Source organism: Ochotona curzoniae, unplaced genomic scaffold, assembly GCF_017591425.1.
Source record: "Ochotona curzoniae isolate NIBS_2020 unplaced genomic scaffold, NIBS_Ocur_1.0 contig_523, whole genome shotgun sequence".
NCBI classification, from domain to species: Eukaryota; Metazoa; Chordata; class Mammalia; order Lagomorpha; family Ochotonidae; genus Ochotona; species Ochotona curzoniae.
In genome coordinates, this window is record NW_024466459.1 from 2550936 (window position 1) to 2572875 (window position 21940).

The window sequence follows — 21940 nt, forward strand, 5'->3', positions numbered from 1 at the left end:
GTGTGCATTCCTTGTTCTCCTTATGTAATTAGGAAGAACATGGAAAATGTTTATTTTTTTAAATGTACAAAAACAGTAAATACAGACTTGTTCATTTGAAGTAAACATTTCGAAATCTTGGTCAAGATTATGGTTGCTAGTTCTGCTTTTACACATAGATTTTCGTTTTTAACTTTGGTAATGCTATCTTTATGTGAGAGAAGATCCTGTGGGTGCGCCTGGTCAGTGATAGAGTGTGAGCTGACGTCCGTGTCTTCGGTCCTTTTTGATGCGCTTCCCTGTGCGAAGAGGCTCCCAGGGATCGCTCCTGTCCCGGGCTCCCCCAGCCCCACCTTTCTGTGTTCATGTCTTGTATGTGGTGTTGTCCTGATGTTTGTTCTCCTTCTTTCGGGTTGTTGGTTTACATCGCCTGGGAGTCTCAACATGTCTCATTGTGACTCCCCTCCCCTCCTCATGTTTGCCACCTCTGACCCGCTGCAGGCAGGAATGCAAACTATAGGTCTTTCTTTGTCACAGAATTCAAAAACATTAAATAGTTTTACTATGACAGACTTAAAAAGATAGGAAAAAAAAAAAGGAAATACCTAGTATATTAGGCATTCATATTCCCAAAACCAAAATCGAACCGTGAAGTTTTGCTATGTTAAAAAATAATTATAGATCTGATATTTCCCTCTAAATAATTCAGTGTGCATTTCTAAAAGTAAGGCTATTACTGCATAATCATAGTATTATTAACCTCATAAAATTGACAGTAATTCTCTACTTTTATATAAAACCTAGTCCGTAATTAGATCTACCTGGTTGTCTCCAGAATGTTTTGTATACCTGATTTGTTTAAACCAAGATCTAATCAGAGGGTCATAGAATTTTAAATTTGGAATTCCACCTTAAATAAATAGGCTCTGGATGAGTATTCCAGGACATTTTGAAAACACGATGCCTGAGGTTTCAGTATGTGCATTGTAGTTCTAGGTTCAGTGGTGTTTTCTGAATTGAGAAGGTTGTTAAGCCACAGGGTGGGCGAGGAGGTTAGGCACTTTTACTGTCAGAATATAAACTGTGTTTGGCATTGTAGAAAAACTTGCATGAAATATTCTTTTGCTGCCTTTGAAATACTCATTATATGGGAAATGTAAATTTTTTATACCAGCAAGATGAATGAGGTAAGTGGAGAAATGGCATGCACTCTCCAAATGGCTGCTGTGGCTGGAGCTGAACCAATCAGTAGCCTGGAGCCAGGAGCTGCCTCAGGGTGTCCCATGAGCAGGGTCTCAAGGCTTTTGGGCCATTCCCAACTGCTTTTCCAGGCCACAAACAGGGAGTTGGATCAGAAATGGAGCAGCTGGAACTGGAACTGCTACCCGTGTGGGATGCTGGTACTGCAGGTAGTTTAACCTTATACACCATGGCACCAATACCAACAGTATAAATTTTTAAAAATCTATTTTGAACTGGGGCCAACATTTTTTTTTAAAGATTTATTTTTATTATTTTTTTCATTGGAAAGGCGGATATACAGAGAGGAGAGACGGAGAGGAAGATCTTCCGTCCGATGATTCACTCCCCAAGTGAGCGCAACGGGCCGATACTATGCCGATCCGAAGCCAGGAGCCTCTTCCGGGTCTCCCACGTGGGTGCAGGTTCCCAAAGCTTTGGGCCGTCCTTGACTGCTTTCCCAGGCCACAGGCAGGGAGCTGGAAGGGAAGCGGGGCTGCCGGGATTAGAACCGGCGCCCATATGGGATCCCGGGCGAGGACTTTTAACCACTTGCGCCACCGCGCCGGGCCCAACATTTTTTTTTAAGATTTATTTTGTGTTTATTGCAAAGTCAGATATACAGAGAAGAGGAGAGACAGAGAGGAAGACCTTCCATCCAATGATTCACTCCCCAGTGACCTCAACAGCCGATGCTGTGCCAATCCGAAGCCAGGAGCCAGGAACCTCCTCCAGGTCTCCCACATGGGTGCAGCATCCCAGGGCTTTGAGCCGTCCTTGTCTGCTTTCCCAGGTCAGAAACAGGGAGCTGGATGGGAAGTGGAGTAGCTGGAATACGAACTGGTGCCCATATGGGATCCTGGTGCAGTCAAGGCGAGGATTTAGCCCCTAGGCTGCTGTGCCGAGCCCCGACAGTACAATTTTAACTTTAAAGCTTAGTGCCTACCTTAGTAGGTTAAGAGAGAAAATGACAGATTAAAGGCCAGAATTGAAAGGGGGAGATAGCAGGGATTTAAGAAAGAGAATAAATAGTACTTGTATTTGAAACTGTTGATGAATGTCTGTTGAAGATTTGTTTTATTTATTTGAAACAAAGGGAGTAAGGATGAGAGAGAAGTATATTTTCCAAAATGATAGAATGGTACTTTCTCTCTGCTAGTACAATCTTCCATTGGTTACAGCGACAAGAGCTGGAAACTCCATCTTTGTCACCCATGAGGGAACAGATGCCCATGTATTTGGGCCATCATCTGCCTTCCCAGATGCATCATCAGGAAACTGGATGGGAAGTGGAATGGCTGAGGCTTGAACTGCTCTGATACGGGATGCGTGCATCGCAGGTGGTGGCTTAACTCACTACGTGGAAACACCAGCCCATGGAGAGATGTTTAGCGGAGGTCTAGAATAGCTACTTGTGAGCAGTGTTAGGTGGTTTCAGTTTCCATGTGCACTGTATAAAGGGGACATGTTTTCTACAAAGATAGGGAGGGCCGGTCATGCCCTTTTGTTTGAGAGCCTGTTCATGTACTGTTATGGACCTTCTGCCTTATGTCTGTATGTGGACGAGACGTTTATTGCTGAAAGTGAAGACTGACATTTGACAAGGGAATTTATTTTCATTCTTGATTCAGTTCTAGAAGTGTTGGTTCTGAGTGATTTTATCTAAGCAGTGAGTGGTTTTACTTCATTAATAGCTTGAAGGCTTAGTTCTTTTTTTTTTTTGAGGATTTTTAATAAAGTACCTTAATTAAATGAAGCTCTTCAATAAAACAATTTGGAAAAAACTAAGACTTTGATAAAACAAATTCATATAATCACACTCCTGAAAAAATACGTAGTCAAAATTTATAGTATTTTAAGTTTTTTGTAAAAAGATTTATTTATTTCTATTGGAAAGGCAGGTCTACAGAGAAAAGGAGGGAGAGAGAAAGAGTAAGTGTGCTTTATCTGCTGGTTCACTCCCCAAAGGCTTCAATGGCTAGAAGCCAATCTAAAGCCAGGAGCCAGGATCTTCCTCCTGGTCTCCCACGTGGGTGCTGCATCCCAGGGACTTGAGCCATATTCCAGTGCTTCTCGGGTCCTAAGCAGGGAGCTGGATTAGAAGAGAAGTAGCCAGGTCTTGAACCAGTGCCCGTATAGGATGCTCGTGCTACAGGCAGAGGATTAACTAGCTAAGCCATTGTGCTGGCCCCGAAGTTTGTTTTAGATTACTTTTCTTGGGTGAGTGTTTAAGTGTGCTGGGAAGCAGCAGGTAATAATTCAAGATCTTGAACCCCTGCCTTTCCGGTAGGAGGCCTAGATTGAGTCTGGGTTCCTGGATTCATCCTGGCCTATTCCTGGCATGGGAACTTGAGTAGGAACCCAGTGATGGAAGCTCTCTCTCTCTCTGTGTCTTTCAAAAAAAAATGAATTAAATAAAAGTTTTAGAAAAAGATTACTTTGCTCATTGTAGATAATTCTTTACAAGTAAGAAGAATTGCATTTTTAATCGTTAATTCTCTCCTTGTATTGGTCAGAGACTATTGAACCCTAAGAATATTTTTATTGAAACAGGTAAATGATTACCCCATTTGTATTACTCAGTTTCTAGTCCAAAACATTAAAAGGCAAGAAACACTTCAAGCGTATAGATCTACAAATCAAAGAGTGCTGAGAAGGTCTTTCACCGCCCCCCCCAATCCCCGTCAAGGACCCTGGGATGGGTGGGAGGCTGGCTGGGGCTTCTCCCTTTATCTCCCCCCTTCCCCAGATACAGAAAAAAAAAAGAGAGAGAATGTGGAAACAATGGTTTTACCCACTTTCCTGTAGCCCTTGACCCTTTGTGCCCTAATCAACTATGTAAAGATTATCACAATAAAGTAATAATTAAAAAAGAAAAGGAGTACCGAGATTTCAGTGCTGTTATAAGGCAGACGCCTAAGGTGTGCAGAATTCCTTTTTTGTGACTCTCAGGCGACAGAAAACACCAGTTCAGTCTGAGATCATGGGTAGGAAGGGACATTGTCCCCAGGAAATTGGACTTCTTGACAGTTATGAAGGTTAGATTGTATGTTAATGTCATCTCTTTTGGTAAGTTCAATTATTATAGTTGAGACAAGTTTAGTATCTGTGACATAAAGTTAATAAAGGATCAGTTTATAGCATTGCAATTTAATTCTTTCACATGATACTGTGAAAAAATGTTTTTTTATCTGTAATTATTTACTATTTATCATAGTTCTCCATCTGGACTCCTTTAGGACATAAACAGGATTTATGTCGCTTAGAATATAAACAGAATTGCATTTAAAGGAACCAGTTTGAACAGAGTTTCTCGGTACTGCTTCTTGTCTAAAATAGAAAAGGGAAACACATAAACTGAGTTATTCAAACACCAGTGGGGGAACCTTTGCAGCATAAAGCTTAGCAGCTGCCTTGCACAAAGCCAGAGAGCTCTGAGAGGTGTTTGTGAAATACTGTGTGCCTCAATACTCTAAACATGACATTATCATCTGGCGTTGAAGTAGTCTCACGTTTCATTCTCTTGTGGCTTTCAAGTGTTGACAAGTGGTTCCTCAATATCCCAGTAACTGAAAAGGAACAAGGGATAATTCCCAACACTGCTCTTATATTTTGAAGGAGAGATTGATATTGATGGAACCCTTATACAAAAGGTTTTGCTAGTCACTTCATGTGATTGTAGCCTGCAGAAATATATAGAAATAGTCAATAATTATAGATAAAAAGCAGGGTTAATTTTGGCCACCTGCTTATGAACGGACAAAACATGCTGTGCAAAATGTCACTTAGCTGGACCTCAGTTGTTTTTCCTCAGAGAACTGTCCTTGCATTATCTCCTTGGATCCTCGTGACAGATTTATACACATCTCTATTTTAAGATGGCCACTGTGAGAGCCAGAGAGCTGCAGTGACATGCCCAAGGCCATATCTGAATAGTGTTAGGAATAGTAAGTTGGAGGCAGTTGTGAGCTTACCTTGGACTTTTATAAGATGCTCAAAACTTTTTGTTTAAATATTTGTTTGAAAGGTTGACAGAGGAAGGGAGGAAAAGAGGAAAGGGTGTGGGGGAGAGAGAGATCTTGCATTTGCTGATTGGCTCCCCAGTTAATCACAAAAGACCCCAGGCTAGGCAGGGTCAAAGCGTCAAGCCAAAATTCCAGTTGGGTCGCCTGTGTGGCTGCGGGTCCCTTGGACTCTGGCCATTTTCTGCTGCATTCCCAAGGCACATTAGGAGGGAGCTAGATTGGAAGTGGAGCATCTGGAACTGGAACTGGCACCCATATGTGATGCCAGCATTGCAGGTAGCAGTTTAAACAACTGTATTACAATGCCAGTCATTCAAGACATTTTAAACATTTTTACATGGTATTTTATTGAAGTTCCTCATTACTTGGAATGATCTATTGGCAGTTGAATAGATGAGTAGATTATAATGTTGTTGAAGTGAGAAAGTCAACTGGCCCAAACTCAAAGCAATTGATGAAGTCATTTTAAATACAAATAGACTTCAACTTTCAACTTGGAATGATCTCATTCAGCAAAGGATGTTTTTAAAAAAGATGCTTGTTGCAGTAGTATTTGCAATAGTTGAAGTTGGAATCCTAGGAGTACAGTGAGTTAAAGTTCTATTGGAGACACTTGTGACCCTTATGAGTACAGATTTGTCCTGGTCCCTGGATGGCCACAAATGGAGCTGAGCTCATCTGAAGCCAGGGGCCAGGAGCCTCTACCAGGTCTCCCATGTCAGTCCATGGGCCCAATACTTTGGGCCATCCTCCACTGCTTTCCCAGGCCACAAGCAGAGAGCTGGATGGGAAGTGGAACAGCTGGGACAACATGAACTTGTGTCCATATGGGATGCCCATGCTTACAGGTGGAACATTAGCCTGCCAAGCCATTATGCAGGCCCCTTTATGTAGATTTTTATTAGTTCTGTTGTAATGTTTGTATGATAAAAATTGAATAGGAGCATACATTCAATAAAACCAAAATAAATATATTATGAAAGGAATCAGTGGGCCTTAAATAGACTTGTATGTTATACTTCAACATTGCCTTGAAAATCATTTGGAAAACTGCAGTTTCCAAAACGTTTTCTTTCAGCAAATCATTTTCTTGCAAAGAAAGCTGAAGTTTAAACAAACTAAGAATAGATTTTTGGAGTTGGCAGTGAAGAAAAGCAGTTTCTGTGAGAAATCTTAAAATGACATGACAAAAATAAATGTGTTTTGTGTTGTTAGAAATAATTCTTGTGGTTATATTAAATTTAATATGCAAACACTTGTAAACATTTTGGATAGCATTTCCTGTGGTTATTGGACAGTTGGATTTTTTAGTTAATTCTAGTGTTGATAATGGCTAATTTAATTGTTCAGGGATATCTCATGTTGAGATTTGTAGTTTCTTAATGGAAAAGGGTCTTGTGCTTCTGTAAAGAAAAAGCACGAATTTTATTCAGCTAATCTGTAATTTACAAAGGCCTCGTTTAGAAAGAAACTTTATAGTATTGTTCACTGGAGAACTTTCTTTTTTTGGGGTAAAGATTTAATTATTTGAAAGGCAGAGTGAAGGGAGAGAGAGATCGAGAGATTGAGATCTTTCATCTGCTGGTTCACTCCCAAAGTCTGTCAGAGCCAGTCTGGGTGAGGCTGAAGCTTGGACTCAGGAACTCCACCTGGGTCTCCCACGTGGGCAGGAGGGACTCAGATGCTGGAGCCATCATCTGATGCTGCCAGGTGCATTCATTGGAGCAGAAGTTTCAGGTGGGACTGGACCTGGATCCCAGGCACTCAGAGATGGGAGGGTGTCATCCCGTGGGATGGCTTAGCCTGCTGTGCCACGACACACTCATCGCCACTAGAGAGCTTTCAGATTAAGTTTCCATGTGATGTGATGCTAACTGACTGTAGACTGCATTAGGTTTGATATATTCATTGCTACATTTGTATTCTTTCATACATGTCTTGGACAGAACTGAATCATCATTACTTTGCTTTAGTGGTTGAAGTTACTCTCTTAGCATATAAGAAGTCATACTTGTGAAAACACATGGACGGTTATAATCAACAAGACCATGTTGAATGCTCTGTGGTGAATGGTCACTGTTGTCTCATGGCAGTGCTGGGAGAAGGACTGGCCAAGGGCGAAGGGGCCTTCCGGGCCATGCTTTGCTGCATGCAGCTGAAGGGAAAGTTGCAGCTGGTCTCCGCCATCCTCGCCAAGTCTCTGACTGGAGAGTCCCTGGTACGTTGCTGAGCTCTGCTCCGAATTCCCAAAACTGGATTTGTGTTTGTATCTAGAGGTTACTGTATTTCGCATCTGTTCTTCCCCACCCCTTGCAAACAGATGCCATGAATGTCTTTAGATACTCATTTCTGTTGAACAAATTGATGTTTAGTCATTTGCTTTCTATAGCTTGCAGTAACATACACTAAATTTCAAATACTCTTATAAATTTGAAACTAAAATTCTCTGATTTTTAAAAAGATATCCGAACCTGGTAATGTTTTTGGGTTCTAAGGTGCTCTTGTGGACATGCAGCTTTCTTACAGAGTTTTAAAACCATTTATTAAATGTTTAAATCTGCTTAAACTAACGATTATGTTGGTTTCTGAAGATGGTTTGGAAGTCAGGAGCCATAACCATTCTCATGGGGCTGTCCAGTTCTATTCAGACTTTGGAATCCAGTTTTCAAAACATAGCATTTAGTTTTCTAGATTCTTCCTCCCCTTTCTCTCCCCATTTTGGTGAGACAGTTAAGACTACTTTTTGGGACATTAAAGTTGATGATCTATAGAGACGGAAAGAAAAAAGACTTTTTTTTTTCCCACTAGTAAGCATTTGCCATCAGATGTGCTGGTATTGTTTTTGGAGCTGCATCAACAAACAGAAAAAGCAAAAAAAATATATTTTTGCTATGCTGAGTTAAGCCCACAAATCACACAGTGTTCCCCTTACTCATTCTGCATTGTTCTAGATGCTGACAGTCTGCAGCATGGTTGTGCTTTTGCTGAAAGGAAATAGATTTGGGCAGAAAATAGGATTGAGCATGGACTGGCTTATTGTTGAGTATCATGTATTGATCCACCTCAGAGTGATCGAGTCAATGCCTGGTGAATTATTGTTTAATCAGCTTAGCAATGTCTTTTTCCTCCAAATTCATAAATGGATTTGAAAGCTACAATGATTAATATAGCAAAATTGCAGAACTGTTCTAAATTAGATGATAAAAATGTATTTTTGTTATGAAGATGCTTATTTTTCAAAGAGGTTTATTTACTTACTTCAAAATCAGAATTCCAAATAAAGAAGTCTTCCATTCATTGTTTCATTTTTACTTCATTTTCCATATAGCTCTTGGATCCAACCTGGCTTTCCAGGTTTCCCATGTGGGTAGCAGTGGCTCATACACTTGGGCCATTTTCTGCTGCTTTTTCCAAGCCATTAGCAGGGGACTGGAATGGAGTGGGGTGGAACCTGAAATGGAGCACCTGCGATATAAACTGGCACCTTTTGGGATCCCAGTGTGTCAGGCTGTGGCCTTACCCACTGTGCCACAAGGTTGACCCTTAAACTTTAAATAGGTTTTTCGACTGTAGGTCCACCATAGTATAGTTTTTACCTAGTAGATTTTTAGATTTAAAAGTAATCCAAAGTGGTTTGCCTTTGAATCTCAATTGAAATCTGAATTTCAGCACAGTGAATATTTTCCTTCAATAACTTTATTAATGAGCCATATTTAAAACAGCATGATCACTGCTTGAGTATGAGTGACTCTAAGTTTGCACTTTAAATAAAAAAATCTTAGGGAAGAAGGTAGAAGTTTAAGTTTATTTTGTCACAGCTTATCTTGCTCTGCAGTAATATCTGTTTTGAACAGTTCGTTAGCGTTTATTTTTAACTCTTGTGTAAAGTAATTACAGTGTTTACCAGACACACAGTGTAGCTTTTCCTTTTCCTTGTGGGTGTATAACTCTATAATAGCCGTTAATAATAGTGGGGATGAGGAGTGAGGATTGCACTGTTTTTTACAGATACATTTCAGAAACCACTGAGGTTGTAAGCTAAGTTGCCATAGCCAGAAACTACTATACTAATTGGTTTTCCTCATTTTCTTAACCCTTTTAGAATGGGATGGTAACAAAAGATTTGACGAGGCTGAAATCACTTCTCGCCGAAACCGAGGTAAGATTACTTCAGCGGATCTCTTGGGAAGCCCTTGACCCAGTCTGGCTTAGTGAATCTTCTGCATTACAATGCAGGAACTCCTGTAGTGTCAAACAGGAAGGTGAGACTGTCTAGGGGGCCAGTGAGACCTTTTGCCGTGCCTCTGGAGCCAGTCCTGGCCATCGTCAGAACCTGGCTGATTCTCGCGTCTCCTCTGCACCCCCTGTCTTCCTTCTGTCCCTAATTCCTGGGAACTGTTTATAGCTAGAAAATGGTAGCATGACTGGAAAATTTTAGTTTTCAACTAATCTGGTTGCTAGAAAACGGTCTTATTGGAAAAGAGACTAAAAAATGAGATACTCCTTAAGTGTCTGTATTCTTTTTAATGATTCATTTATTTGAAAGGCATCTCTCTCTCTCTCTCTCTCTCTCTCTCTCACACACACACACACACACACACACACACAGATCTCCCATCTGCTGGTTCATTTTCACAGTAGTCACAATGTCTGGGGCTGAACCAGGCGGAAGCTAGGGTCCTGGAATTCCATCTGGGTCTCTGTGTGGGTGGTAGGTGCTGAAGTACTTGGGCTGTCTTCCACTTCTTTTCCCAGGCCATTAGCAGGGAGCTGGATTGGAAGAGGAGCAACTGGGACTTTAACCAGCGTTCATATGGGATGCTGGAGTGGCTGGTGGGACTGAACTTGCGGTTGTTCAGTGTGTGAGGATGTACTTTGAGGGAATTTGTTCAGGAAATGGAAGTATGTGACAAGGTAACAACACTGTGCTCCATAGAAGGACAGGGAAGGCACTGGAAGGCCTGGCCAGGGCATGTAAGAGATGCATAACTTTGTAGGTCTTAAATTCCTATTCCATATTTCAGCATATAAAAATAGTTCTTTTATGATCTGTTTAAAAGATAGCCGTTGTGTCAGCTGTGATCATAAATGGAAGCCTTGGGGGCTCTGGTTTAGCCTGACGGTTAAGATACAGGCCAAGATACCTGTATTCCCTTAGGAGCAGCTGTGTTTCATACCCAGCACCATCCCCAGCTGTACTTTCCTGCATTGATAACCCTTGAAGGATGTAGTAATGGCTAAGTGGTTGGGTCCTTTCTTGTGGAATACCTGGATTGTCTTACCTGGCTGGACCTGATCCCAGATGTTGCTGGCGTTTGGGAAATGAATTATCAAATGAGGCCTGTCTCTGTTCTCTCTGTTTTTGTTTATCATATAAAATGAATCGTAAAAGAAATAGGGAGCTCATGCAGAGCGATTGATTAATTGATTTTGTTCAGTACTTGAGCACCTACTATGTGTGCTTGATGCTGAGCAAGACTCCTATGGTCCTGGAGCTCTGGAAGGTTACAGTCTATCTCAGGAGATACATGGCAAGTTAATTAACTAATTAAGCAATTGCAGGTGCGATTCATTTTCAGGTGGGTGATGGGAGGGAGAAGAATACGTTTTGCTGCTGCAGAGGTCACTGGATCCGGTGGTCAGTGACAGCGACAGTGAAGGCAGTAGCTCTGATTTGGAGGGGCAGCTTGCAGGGAGAGAGAGAGAGCAGAGCCTGGGCCTTCTGCCTTGACCCTCGGTGGGTGTGATGCCTTTCCTATTCCAAATCTAGTGTGCCTCCTGGCTCATGCTAGTGGTGGTTGGCAAGCAAGACAGGGGCTGCCCAAACTTGGTGCACCAACTGCATTTGCTAGTGTTAAGCCCTCTTTTTAAGTTATCAGTTTTTCTGATTGATGTTACCCTTCAGTGAATTAACCAAGGAAATTCTGGTTAATTTGAAAGCCGTTCCTTTCCCCATATGTGTGAACATCTTTTAAACTTGCAAGAAATAACAGAAGAAAATTATAAATATTTTAGACTTTAAAAAAAGTGATAACATGGCTGTATTTTATTATGATTTTCAGCTCATTCTTAGTTTTTATTGCCTTAAAGTTTTTTTTTTTTAATGTTTATAAACTTGTTGCATGTAAGGACACAACTCATTTGATTTTTTGTGTTTTGAGCACTGTGCTTTTGGAATAAATGACTTAAGTTTTATTTGTAATTATTGTTCTATGTGACCAAAGTAATATTCATTTTGGTTAGTGAATTGACATAACAAAGCCCATGTAGAAAAAGCTAGCAAACAATGCTTTCTCTGTTTATTATTGCATATAACATATTAAAAGATAATAGCAATTTGCTAAACATTGGTCTGTGCTTATATTTAACTTGTCAATTCTAGTGAATGAGAGTGAAGATTTGAAACTAAAGACTGATTGAAAAAGCAAAAGCAAATGTTCTTGAATAGAACAGAAAATACAGCAGTAGATACAATTGTGGAGCTTTGAATTTTCACACTGTAATCTTTGACTGCTTTCCCTGATGATGTCAGTAAAGACTGAAGGTCATAAACCATTTGCTATTGCCCTTCTCTCTTGGGGTCTCAGCATGTAAAAAGAGTGCTTAAAAAGCATACATAGGGCCTGGCACGATGGCTCAGTGGCTAAATCCTCACCTTGCATGCTCTGGGATCCTGTATGGTTGCAGGTTCATGTCCCAGCTGTTCCACTCCATTTTCCATCCAACTCCCTGCTTATATCCTGAGAAAGCAGTGGAAGACAGCTGGAGCCTTGGGCCCCTGCACCTATGTGGGAGACCTGGAAGAAGCTTCTGGGTCCTGGCTTCAGATCGGCTCAGCTCTAGCCATTGTGGCCACTTGGGGAGTGAACCAGCAGGTGGAAAACCTGCCTCTTCTTCTCTCTGTAAATATGTCTTTCCAATAAAGATAAATAGCTCTTTAAAAAAAAAAAAAAAAAGCAAACATAGCACGTGGCACTGCAGAGTAGCAAATTAAGCCACAACCTGCACTGCCAGAATCTCATATGTGCACCACTTCAATCCCAGCTGCTTCACTTCCCAATCCAGCTCTCTACTAATGCACCTGTGAAAGCAAATGACATGGCCCAAGTGCTTGGATCCCTGTAGTCACATGGGAGACTAGGGTGAATCTCCTGGCTTCATCTCTTTCTGTCTATAACTGCCTTTCAATAGACAAACATAACAGCTTAGAACCTGCATGCCAGGATGGTCGAATACACAGGCACACTCAGCTTACTCTGCCATCTCTGGTGAGGATGTGCCAGATTGGCACTAGTCTGAGAACTCCAGTGATGGCTTAGCTTGCTCTGCCCCTCTGTGGATCATTCCCGGCGCTGATGTGTGAAACATCCCAGATTTTTTCCCCTTCCAACAATTGAGCAAATGTTTTAGGCTTTATTTTACAGGCTTAACATGATAACTGAAAGAGTGGTGTTTGCATTCTTTATCTTGCATATATGGTAAATTTATTTTGATAAGTTTTTAAGAAGAGGTACTTGAAAATTGTTATACTTGAAGGGAAACTTTAGCTTTCATATTATTTGTGTAAGTAGAATTATAGTTTAAGGGCTGATTTGATAGTACAGCATCTTGACCTTGCTTGTAGAATTAATGCCTTTAGAATAATTTTTTTGAAATATAGGATATTTATAATATAAATGGTTTCTCCCATTTTGTTAGTTTGTTTATTCTTATGTTCAATCCTTCGTTTTATTTAAAAAAGTGGATTATCTTTGAAAAATAAGTAGATTAATTTAAAGTCAGAAGGCATTTTCCTATCCAAATTATATTATAATGATTTAGTCACAGCCCAAATCAAAAAGTTAATTTAATCAACATATATACATTGTTGTGATATAATTATTTCAGTTATAACCAGTCAGCTTTGGGGATAGTCATCCATGTCCCAGGACATTCCACATTGCATGTTGGGCTAATGTTTCCTCCTCAATTCATTGAACATTAATTGGGCTCCTGTGCTGTTCCAGACCCTAGAAAACTGACAGTCCTATGAAAAGCCATCTGATGAGGACAGGTGTCATGGCACCACAGGCTCAGCTGCCGCTTGGAACACATGCATCCCATATCATATTGCCTGGTTTGAGTCCCTGCTACTTCATGCTGCTGCTAATGTGCCTGAAAGGCAGCAGAAATAGCCCAGGTTCTTGGGTTCCTGTTACCTACCTGGAAGTCCCAGATTGAATTCCTAGCTACTGGCTTCGGCCTGTTTGTGGGGAGAGGCTATTTAGGAAATGAACCAGTGGATGGAAAATCTCTTTCCCTGTCTCTCTTATCTTTGTCCCTCTGCCTTTCAAATATGTAACATACATAATATAATAAGAAGTGATCTGATAGGCCTGTCCAACATGCGTGTAGCTAATGTATATGCAGAAGGTAATGTAGTTGCAATACTTGCAGAGCAAGAAGAGATTCACACTTTACAGGAATCATGGCAGCACAACTGTGGGAACCAAGTGTAAAGAATGAGACTAGCTAAGCAAAAACCCAGATGCTTTGGTACAGGCTTAGATTGGCAAACTTTTGGTTGATTGCGGGATCAGTGAAATACATGGCAGTGAGGGTGAGGGCCTTTAATAGGACAGTGGCACTGGAAATAGTGTGAGAGAGATATTCTGAACCTGCTTGGGCAAGATTTGAATACTCATAGCAGGAAAGAAAAGAGTTGACCTTAAAGATGTCAATCTGGATCTCTTTGTGGGGAGAAGAATCCATTACCCTAGTAAGGGAACTGGTGGCGGATCAGGTTTGAGGTAAAGCTGATGAATTTAACCTTTGACGTGCTTAGACCATCTGTCCATTCATCTGCCCATCCAGCTATTCACCATTCATTGCTAAGCACCTGTTATGTGCCAAGCACCCTGTGAGGTATAGGAATGCACAGGCAGTTGCAGATTGTGGACAGTAAACCCATATCCAGTATGCTCTGGGCTGCATTTTCATTAGGGATATGTGCTGTGGTTGGCACTTGGTTCAAGTTGGGCGGTGGTCTGTAAAGTAGGGTCCGGTTAGACCCAAAGGTGGAGGTTGCAGATGGATCCAAGATACAGTGAGTAGTTCTGCAGCCTGGAACTTCACTGTGGGAGAAGGGCATGTTCCATGCTGCGGGGGACTTGGCAGAAAGTGCGCCCAGGTCCCGCAACCCTAGTGCCCCATTACCTGCAGCAGGAAAGGCACCTCTCTGGTAGGCTCTGGTTGGGCATTCTGTAGACATTGGGAAGTGGAGAGTAAAATTAATGAAGTGCCTGGGCAATGCTACTCCTGTGAAGTCCAGGATTGGAATCTTGGCTTTTCCTTCCTGTCTTACTAGGTAATTCTGCAATAAGGGCCCACAAGGGTTCCTTTTCCACATGTATTAACATTAACATTTACTATAGAACAAAGAACAAAAAATATCCTTTGCAGTTTATTAGTTCTTAACAATTTCTAATGATTTCAACTCCATCTTTAATATTGCAAATTTCATTCAACATCAGCTGGTTATTTATTTTTAAAATGTCTTTCATTTGAAAAATTGCAGACAGCAACTAGTAACGTCCTCTCTGGATATCATGTGGAAGACTTAGATGAGGGTGAGTACCTGCTTATGTAACTTTGTGATTGCAGGCTTTGCTGCTTGACTGATCATTGAGGAGAAATATATTGAGTTATAATACATGTAAATAGAGACATGGGAGAGAATATAAGGACTGAATTTTAAGAAGTAGGTATGAATGAAAGCAGTTTTCTCCCTGGGACTTTTTTTTGTAGAATAATGCAGTAATGGAGATAGGAGTTAACTTGGGGGATTGTCCAGTTCATTTTCTTGTGTCTGTACATAACTAAATCTTAGCAATCTCTAGAGGGAGGGTTTTTCTTTCCTGCCTTGTCTTAGGCTAGTCCAGGTGTTAACTTTCTGGGAGATCAGGAATCTGTAAGCTGAGCTGACCTTGTCCCAACTACTGTCTACAATCTCCTCACCTCTCCTCTTGTCTGGGGACGGGATGCGAGACCAGAAGCAGTAAACCCTTGGTCTTTGCTGTGTCCTGTGATATTGGCTTTCACAAACTTAGAGTCCTCTGTCTCTGGTAGGTGGTGAAGTTCTAAGGTGTGTATCACGCAGCTAGTGAGGGTTGAAGCACAGCTCAAACTTAACCTGCTTGAATATCTTTTTTTTCTTTCTTTTTTTGGGGGGTTGGGAGGATGCAGAGACCACGGTGAGTTGAGAAGAAATGGGAAATGTCTGTGAGGTTCTTAAAAACTTTCTTGCTTAACAATTAGCCTAAATGGTTTTTGCCTTTTCTGTCTTAAGCCTTGTTTCCTTTATCTTGTTTTTGCACCTCATCTAAATAAGTCAAAATTCATTATTTTCAAAGGTAAACATGTGTTATTTTTTAGCTCCTGTGTTAGAATTTAACTTCCAATATAAAAAAGGATTATTCTGTACAGTGACTCATGAAAAATCCTGACGTACATGAATTATGATGTGGAATCTCTTATTTAGCATGCAGTAGTGGAATCTGTTATGTCAGATTTCCTTCCAGAAATTCCTGAGGAATTCCCAGTGGAGACTCATTCCAGGCTGCAGCAGTGGCAGGCATGCCACACTCCCCTTCTCAGCAGTCGGGGTCACCAGTCGATGGTTGATTGATTTCTCAGTTGCTTGGTGTTGGTCCTGCTGTTTTGATAGAAGCATAGGGATTACATGCTTTTTGCATAATTTGGAGTGGTGTGTCTCTGTGGATGTGTCTGTATTTTTTCAACTAAGTGTCAAAGTTACTAGGCAGCCTCAAATGACAAGGATATATCCTGATTACTCCATAGGGTCTTGTAATGGGTGGCATTTCCGCCCCCCACCTAGGGGAATCACAAGCAGCGAGGAGTATACTTTGTGTAAAAGGTAATGTGAATTCTTTTTTTAAATCAAATTACATGTTTTTGTTGAAAGGGTAGATAATTTTGCTAATAATTCAGATTTAAAGATTATATATTAAAGAAGAAAAGGTATAATAAGTACAGTAATTTATTTCCTTTTGCAACAAAGTAAAAAATATCATTTTCATTAAATAATAAAAGTCAAAACACTATCCAGAAGCCACCTTTTAATTAGAAACAAGTGATCTAAATGTAGTTCATTGAAATTTTATTCAGAGGCTCTTTATAGACCACATGTAATATTGTGGTTGAACTTAGTTGCTGGCCTTTTGTTAATGTGTAATTTATCTAGGTTGTGGTGATTGAAATTACTTCATGTAAACTGAAGTAGAGTGTGAAGGAGAGATGTTCAATTATTTTAATGTTGTCTAAAAATGCTTTCATGTAATAACTGTGCAGAATTCATGAGTAATTTGCATTTAACGGCTAACCTTTTAAAGTTCAGTAATGATGTATTAATGCAGAAAGAGTTATTAAAGTCACATATAACCAGGTGAATTGTTAAATCCTCTATAAGAACTAGCGCCTGGGGGGAATGTAGACATAAATTCTCACTCTACATTGTTTTTGATAATAAAGAAAATTTGTGTGACTTTGGTAATTAAGACATCAGATTTGATTTTATAATAGAAATTGGAAATCTATATAGAAATGGTCAAAATTTCTAGTAGCATCGTATTTTAAGAGAAATGGGACATAAGCATATGAAAAGGAAATATGGGACTAATAGCTTAGATAATAATATAAACTTTGTTAAGAATTTAGAACAAACCAGTATAGACATAAGCAAACATAAATACATTATTTTAAATTTGTTTTCTGCATCATAAAATAGTCTAATAAATAATATAAATTTCAGTACTTTGTTGTATCATCAGAAGAAATGTTAGATATACTCATCTTTTCAAATATAGTGAAGCATTTAGTAATTTGCATTGTGCTAAGTTTTATTATGTATTTCTTATTTGCTATTTTTTTTCTAGTTGAAATTTATATGTCTGTGACCATTTTGCTATTTATAATTTGATTTTCATTTTTTCTATCATAGGAGCATACAGATTTTTAAAAGTGTTCTTATTGGTTTAAGCACTAATTGTACCCATAATTTTGTAAAACATTTGAAACTTAAAAAAAGTCAGTGATCAGAATCTTTTATTTTTATTGTTTTTATCACTCTCCTCCCTGATTTAACAATTAGTTTTTGTTTTTAAGAAATTATTTCTGACTGATAAATGATTATATTTATATATGGGGTGCACTATGATGTTTTGATACACTTGTGTCTGTATATTGTATAATGGTCAAAGCAGTATAATTTGTATTGAAAATTTGAAAATTTTTAAATTTCTTTATGGTGGGAACATTCCAAATGCTTTCTTCTTGCTGATTGTAAGTGTGTACTGCATAATTGTTTGCTATAAGCACTCTGTTGTTCTCTCACAAAAATTAAAAAGTCATTAACCTTTATAATTGATATTTGTGAAATTTACTTTGAAGAATTGAGTATGAGTTGGGCAAATTTATGGCTATAATATAAAATGCATTCTAAATTTACTTAGCACTTATATGCAAATTAATATACTCCAATATCTTTAATGAAATATAAATAGTAGTTCATATAAGAAAGAGTTTTGCATTAAAGGTGAAAAGCAGAAGCCCTAAAATGGCAATTTAGTGATATGCTATTTTTTTCAGAATGAAATTCATAATCCACTTGTGGTCAGTGGTGCTTTAAGAACAGTTCTAGTTTGAGGGGAACTTTGCAGTACAGTGGAGGCTATTCCTCAGTGCCCTTGTGTGTATTTTCTGTCCTCAAAGCTTCCGACTGTAATCTGCATAGAGGTGGGCAGTGGAGGTAGGCAGTTGAACCCTGCAGCTCCTCTCCTGCGGGTTCAATGTGGCCTTCCCGAAGTGTCTTGTTTTTGTTATTGAAGAGGCTATGGTAAAAATGCTTCAGAGTGTATGATAAAGCAGTCTTTCCTGTCCTACTTAGATTTTTAGAGCAAGGAATCTGTAGGTATGGTGCCCAGTGTACTTCAGCACATTCCCAGGAGGAGCTAGCAGAGTGGCAGAAAAGATACGCCTCACGGTTGATCAAACTGAAACAGCAAAATGAGAACAAACAGCTCTCAGGCACTTACATGGAAGCCTTGATAGAAAAGTGGATGAATTCATTATCTCCTGAGAAAGTGGTGAGGAAATAAACTGCTTTTTGTTTTTAAAAATTTTGTTTGTGTTATACAATAACTTAGTTAAATCTTGACTTACTATGTATAATGTTTTTGCTTATTTCTTTATCTTCTATATGGACAACTTGATTCTTGATAAAGTGATGTTTTTAGTGACAAAAGTAGACCCACTTGATAAAGCGCAGAACTAGACCGTTTGATTGGAGACCTGCAGGTACTATGTTAATCGCTGTCCTTCAGGCAACTTTGTGCTGCCAGTTTGGGATTGTTGCTTCTTTTATTTTTAAGCATTTTGTTTTTGTAAAAAGCTAAAAATGAATGTATAAAAATGCATTCCTTGGTAAAACAGTTCCAGCACACACTTTTACTGTTGACGTTTATTTGCCACGCTAAACATCTTTGATTTTGCTTTAGCACTAAAAGGATAACGTTAATTGGTCTCTGTTTTCAGCTTAGTGAGTGTATAGAAGGGGTGAAGGTTGAACATGACCCTGACCTGTCCGTTACGGTCAGCACCAAAAAATCCCACCAGACATGGACCTTTGCTCTCACCTGTAAGGTATGAATTTTGTATTAATTAAAGCACATCAGTTTTGTTTAGTTTTTTTTCAAGGTATTTTTAAATCCTTAAATCTCTGTGACAAGAGAGTACTGAAGTTGTTTTTGTCTAAATACGTTTCTGTAGATGCTGTATTGTGCTAAGGTGTATTACTATATTTTGATAATTAGAAGTATATTTTTTGAGTTGGAGATAAGATCTTTGTAGATTTTCAGAATGCTTTCTTATTTGATAAAGAAGTCTTTGTCATGTTGGCTTCTAAACTTGGAACATAGGATGGGGTTCATGGCTTGCAATTAACTTTAAAACACTTGAATTGTTTAATCTGGTGGTTCTAGGATTTTTAAACAACTTTTTTTTTATTTGGTTTGATGAAATCACAAATTCTATAATGGATTTTTAATGTGAGATATTTCTGTAGTGTTTTCCATCTTGAATTGTAATTGTTACAGTTTAGTGTAGAAATGAAGTAAAAGATTCCTAAGAGTGTCTTCAGTGGAGAAGCTTTGTGCTTTGTGATAATGCTTCCACTGTCCCCTCTGTATTTTGGGATGAAAAATCAGTCAACATTTAGCTTCAGCCTTGAACCCAATCCAGTGCTTTCAGAGGTAACAGCCTTCTTATGAAGGCTCCCTGCTAGAGGCTATATTAAACTTTTTTTAGGTTAAGGCATGGGAAGTTGGAGGTCAAGTGCAATATAAGATGATAGCTTTTGTCACAGTGAGAGATGGACATATAACAGAAGGAGCAGGGAAGGCTAGTGATGTGACATAAATTTATCTTTTTAAAAAACTGATTTTTAAAAATCATTTTGATTTTCTTATTTTTCTAAGTGGCTTGTGAGCACAATTTGTGTTTTTAACAGTGTATCTTAGAAGCATGGGAAAGTAGAAGTCCCTTATGAAATTATTTTCATTGAAGAGCCCAATTACAATTGGATTTTCACCCCCTTGTACTCAATGAATTATTTTAACTTCCTTGTAGCCCGCAAGAATGCTGTCTCGTGTAGCATTGCTTTATGATGCTCATCGTCCTCATTTTAGTATCATTGCAATATCTGCCGGAGATAGTACTACCCAGGTATCACAAGAAGTCCCAGAAAACTGTCAAGAATGGATAGGAGGAAAGATGGCCCAAAATGGATTAGATCATTACGTGTATAAAGTCGGGATAGCATTTAACACAGAAATATTTGGAACTTTTCGCCAAACCATAGTTTTCGACTTTGGATTGGAACCAGTACTCATGCAAAGAGTAATGATTGATGCAGCTTCTACAGAAGGTAATATTTAGACTTTTTTCCCCTGATACGATGTGTTAAAAGGCAACATTAAAAGATGTATTGGCCCTCAACTATTCCAAGGATAGGGAGGGAATGATAAGATTGAGTAGTCCCAAGTTCACTGATTTGGTTACTGTGTAAGGGGCTTAGAGAATGGTTCACGTTGTGCCCTATCTCTTCAGTTATCAGGCAAAGCTTGATAGAGTTTTCCAAAATTGTCTGATCAGATCTATTTTGATCTACCAATTTGATTTTTAAAGTAAAATTATTTTAGTGCAGTGAAATCTTTTAGTAGTTTGAACAGTGTGTGATCTTTTTAATTGTAATTTTGTATATACTTGTAATGTCTGTTTCCATGTCCTGTTGACTGTGCAATAAGCTTCGCTGACGTTAGGTGCAGCACATTGTCTCTGATGGAAGCCTCAGACGTTAGTTTGATAGTCACTGTTCACTAGGATGAAGGACCAAAGTAGTTTCAGTAGGATCTGCTGCAGGTTCTTGGGACGAGGTCCCTGGTTTCAACATGTAAGCAGTAACAATAAATGAATCACTCTGTATGTTTTCATATTACTGCCAGTCTTTCAATGTTTTGCTTCAGTCCAACAGGACAGGGTAGGATACATTAGCTAAAGTTTCCTTGGCTTTTGCTTGGATTTGCACGTGTTTTATTTAAGATACACTAAGTATTTACTCTGTAACTGACATTACATACAAGAGAACAGTAGGAAATTTGTTGTTGTGTTGACTTTAGGTTATTGTTTATACAGCAGTGGTCCATTTATGAGAACCTGTAAATTTCTTTTTTAATTGAGCAATTGCTAGTAGGATGTTATATTTGCATGTAGTGAACAGATAGAAAAGTCTTCCTTTTTAAAGCTGCTAGTGAAGTTAAAGCAATGTTTGTGCCTAAATTTAACAAGTGGGTGCAGTATTTTTGTGTGTTGATAATACCCAGAACTTATTTGGTACTGATTTTGATACTTTCACCTGTTTTTAGTCTATTAAATATATCTTTGTGATCTTCTCAGTACTCTTTGAAATTATAGTAAATTAATTTCCATAGCCAAGTATTTATGATAGTGGGCAAAATTAGTATTTGGTCTCAATTAGCCCAGAATTTGACCTGTTCTCTCCGTGGAGGACCAGACACTGTATATTGTAGGTCTGCTGGGCAGATGGTCTTGGACAGCTAGCCAGCACTGTGCTACGTCGGGACAACAGCCACTGAACAGGGTGCTAATGCCTCAGTATGACAGCTTCAAAACCGCTGTGCACTAGCTTGGACTGGCCTGGACAGGATTTGGCTTGTTTGCCATCATTTGTTCACCCTGAGGCTAGTAAATTGTTTTTAGAGATCAAAACTTGAGAGCTACTCGGAAGCACCCTTTTTAAATCATAGACTTAAATCATTGGAGAGATCAGCAGGCATCCCCTGGCTCTCAGGTATTCTTCATTGACACGTGGGCTATATTTTAAGATGTTTGCTTTTTAGATTGGTGCTTTATAACTCATGACTTGTTTCCCTGTGGAAATAAGTATGTGTTGTCAAGAATTCATTTTTGTTAATGGAAATATATTACAGTATTAAGTATCTGCATAGAAAGTGAAGAAAGAAATGATGCTATTGCAGCAGGTGAGGAGATGGTCCTGAAGCGGATTTCAGGCCCTTGCCTGGGTTGAGAAGAGTGAAGGGAGCTGAACCACTTTTGTCTTAGGT

At 39.2% G+C, this 21940-nt stretch overlaps 1 protein-coding gene across 4 annotated transcripts in view; it reads left to right on the plus strand.

The window, feature by feature from the left end:
- HELZ (helicase with zinc finger) overlaps positions 1-21940 on the plus strand; it is a 147017-nt gene that overhangs the window by 24488 nt on the left and 100589 nt on the right. For 3 of the 4 annotated variants that reach the window (XM_040989538.1, XM_040989540.1, XM_040989539.1), the window contains 7 exons: positions 7337-7461; positions 9346-9402; positions 14800-14851; positions 16083-16158; positions 18187-18385; positions 18834-18941; positions 19926-20223. In XM_040989538.1, the coding sequence (XP_040845472.1) occupies positions 7337-7461; positions 9346-9402; positions 14800-14851; positions 16083-16158; positions 18187-18385; positions 18834-18941; positions 19926-20223 (915 nt within the window). The remainder of the gene's footprint in view (positions 1-7336; positions 7462-9345; positions 9403-14799; positions 14852-16082; positions 16159-18186; positions 18386-18833; positions 18942-19925; positions 20224-21940) is intronic. The other variant, XM_040989541.1, reaches the window with a different exon arrangement.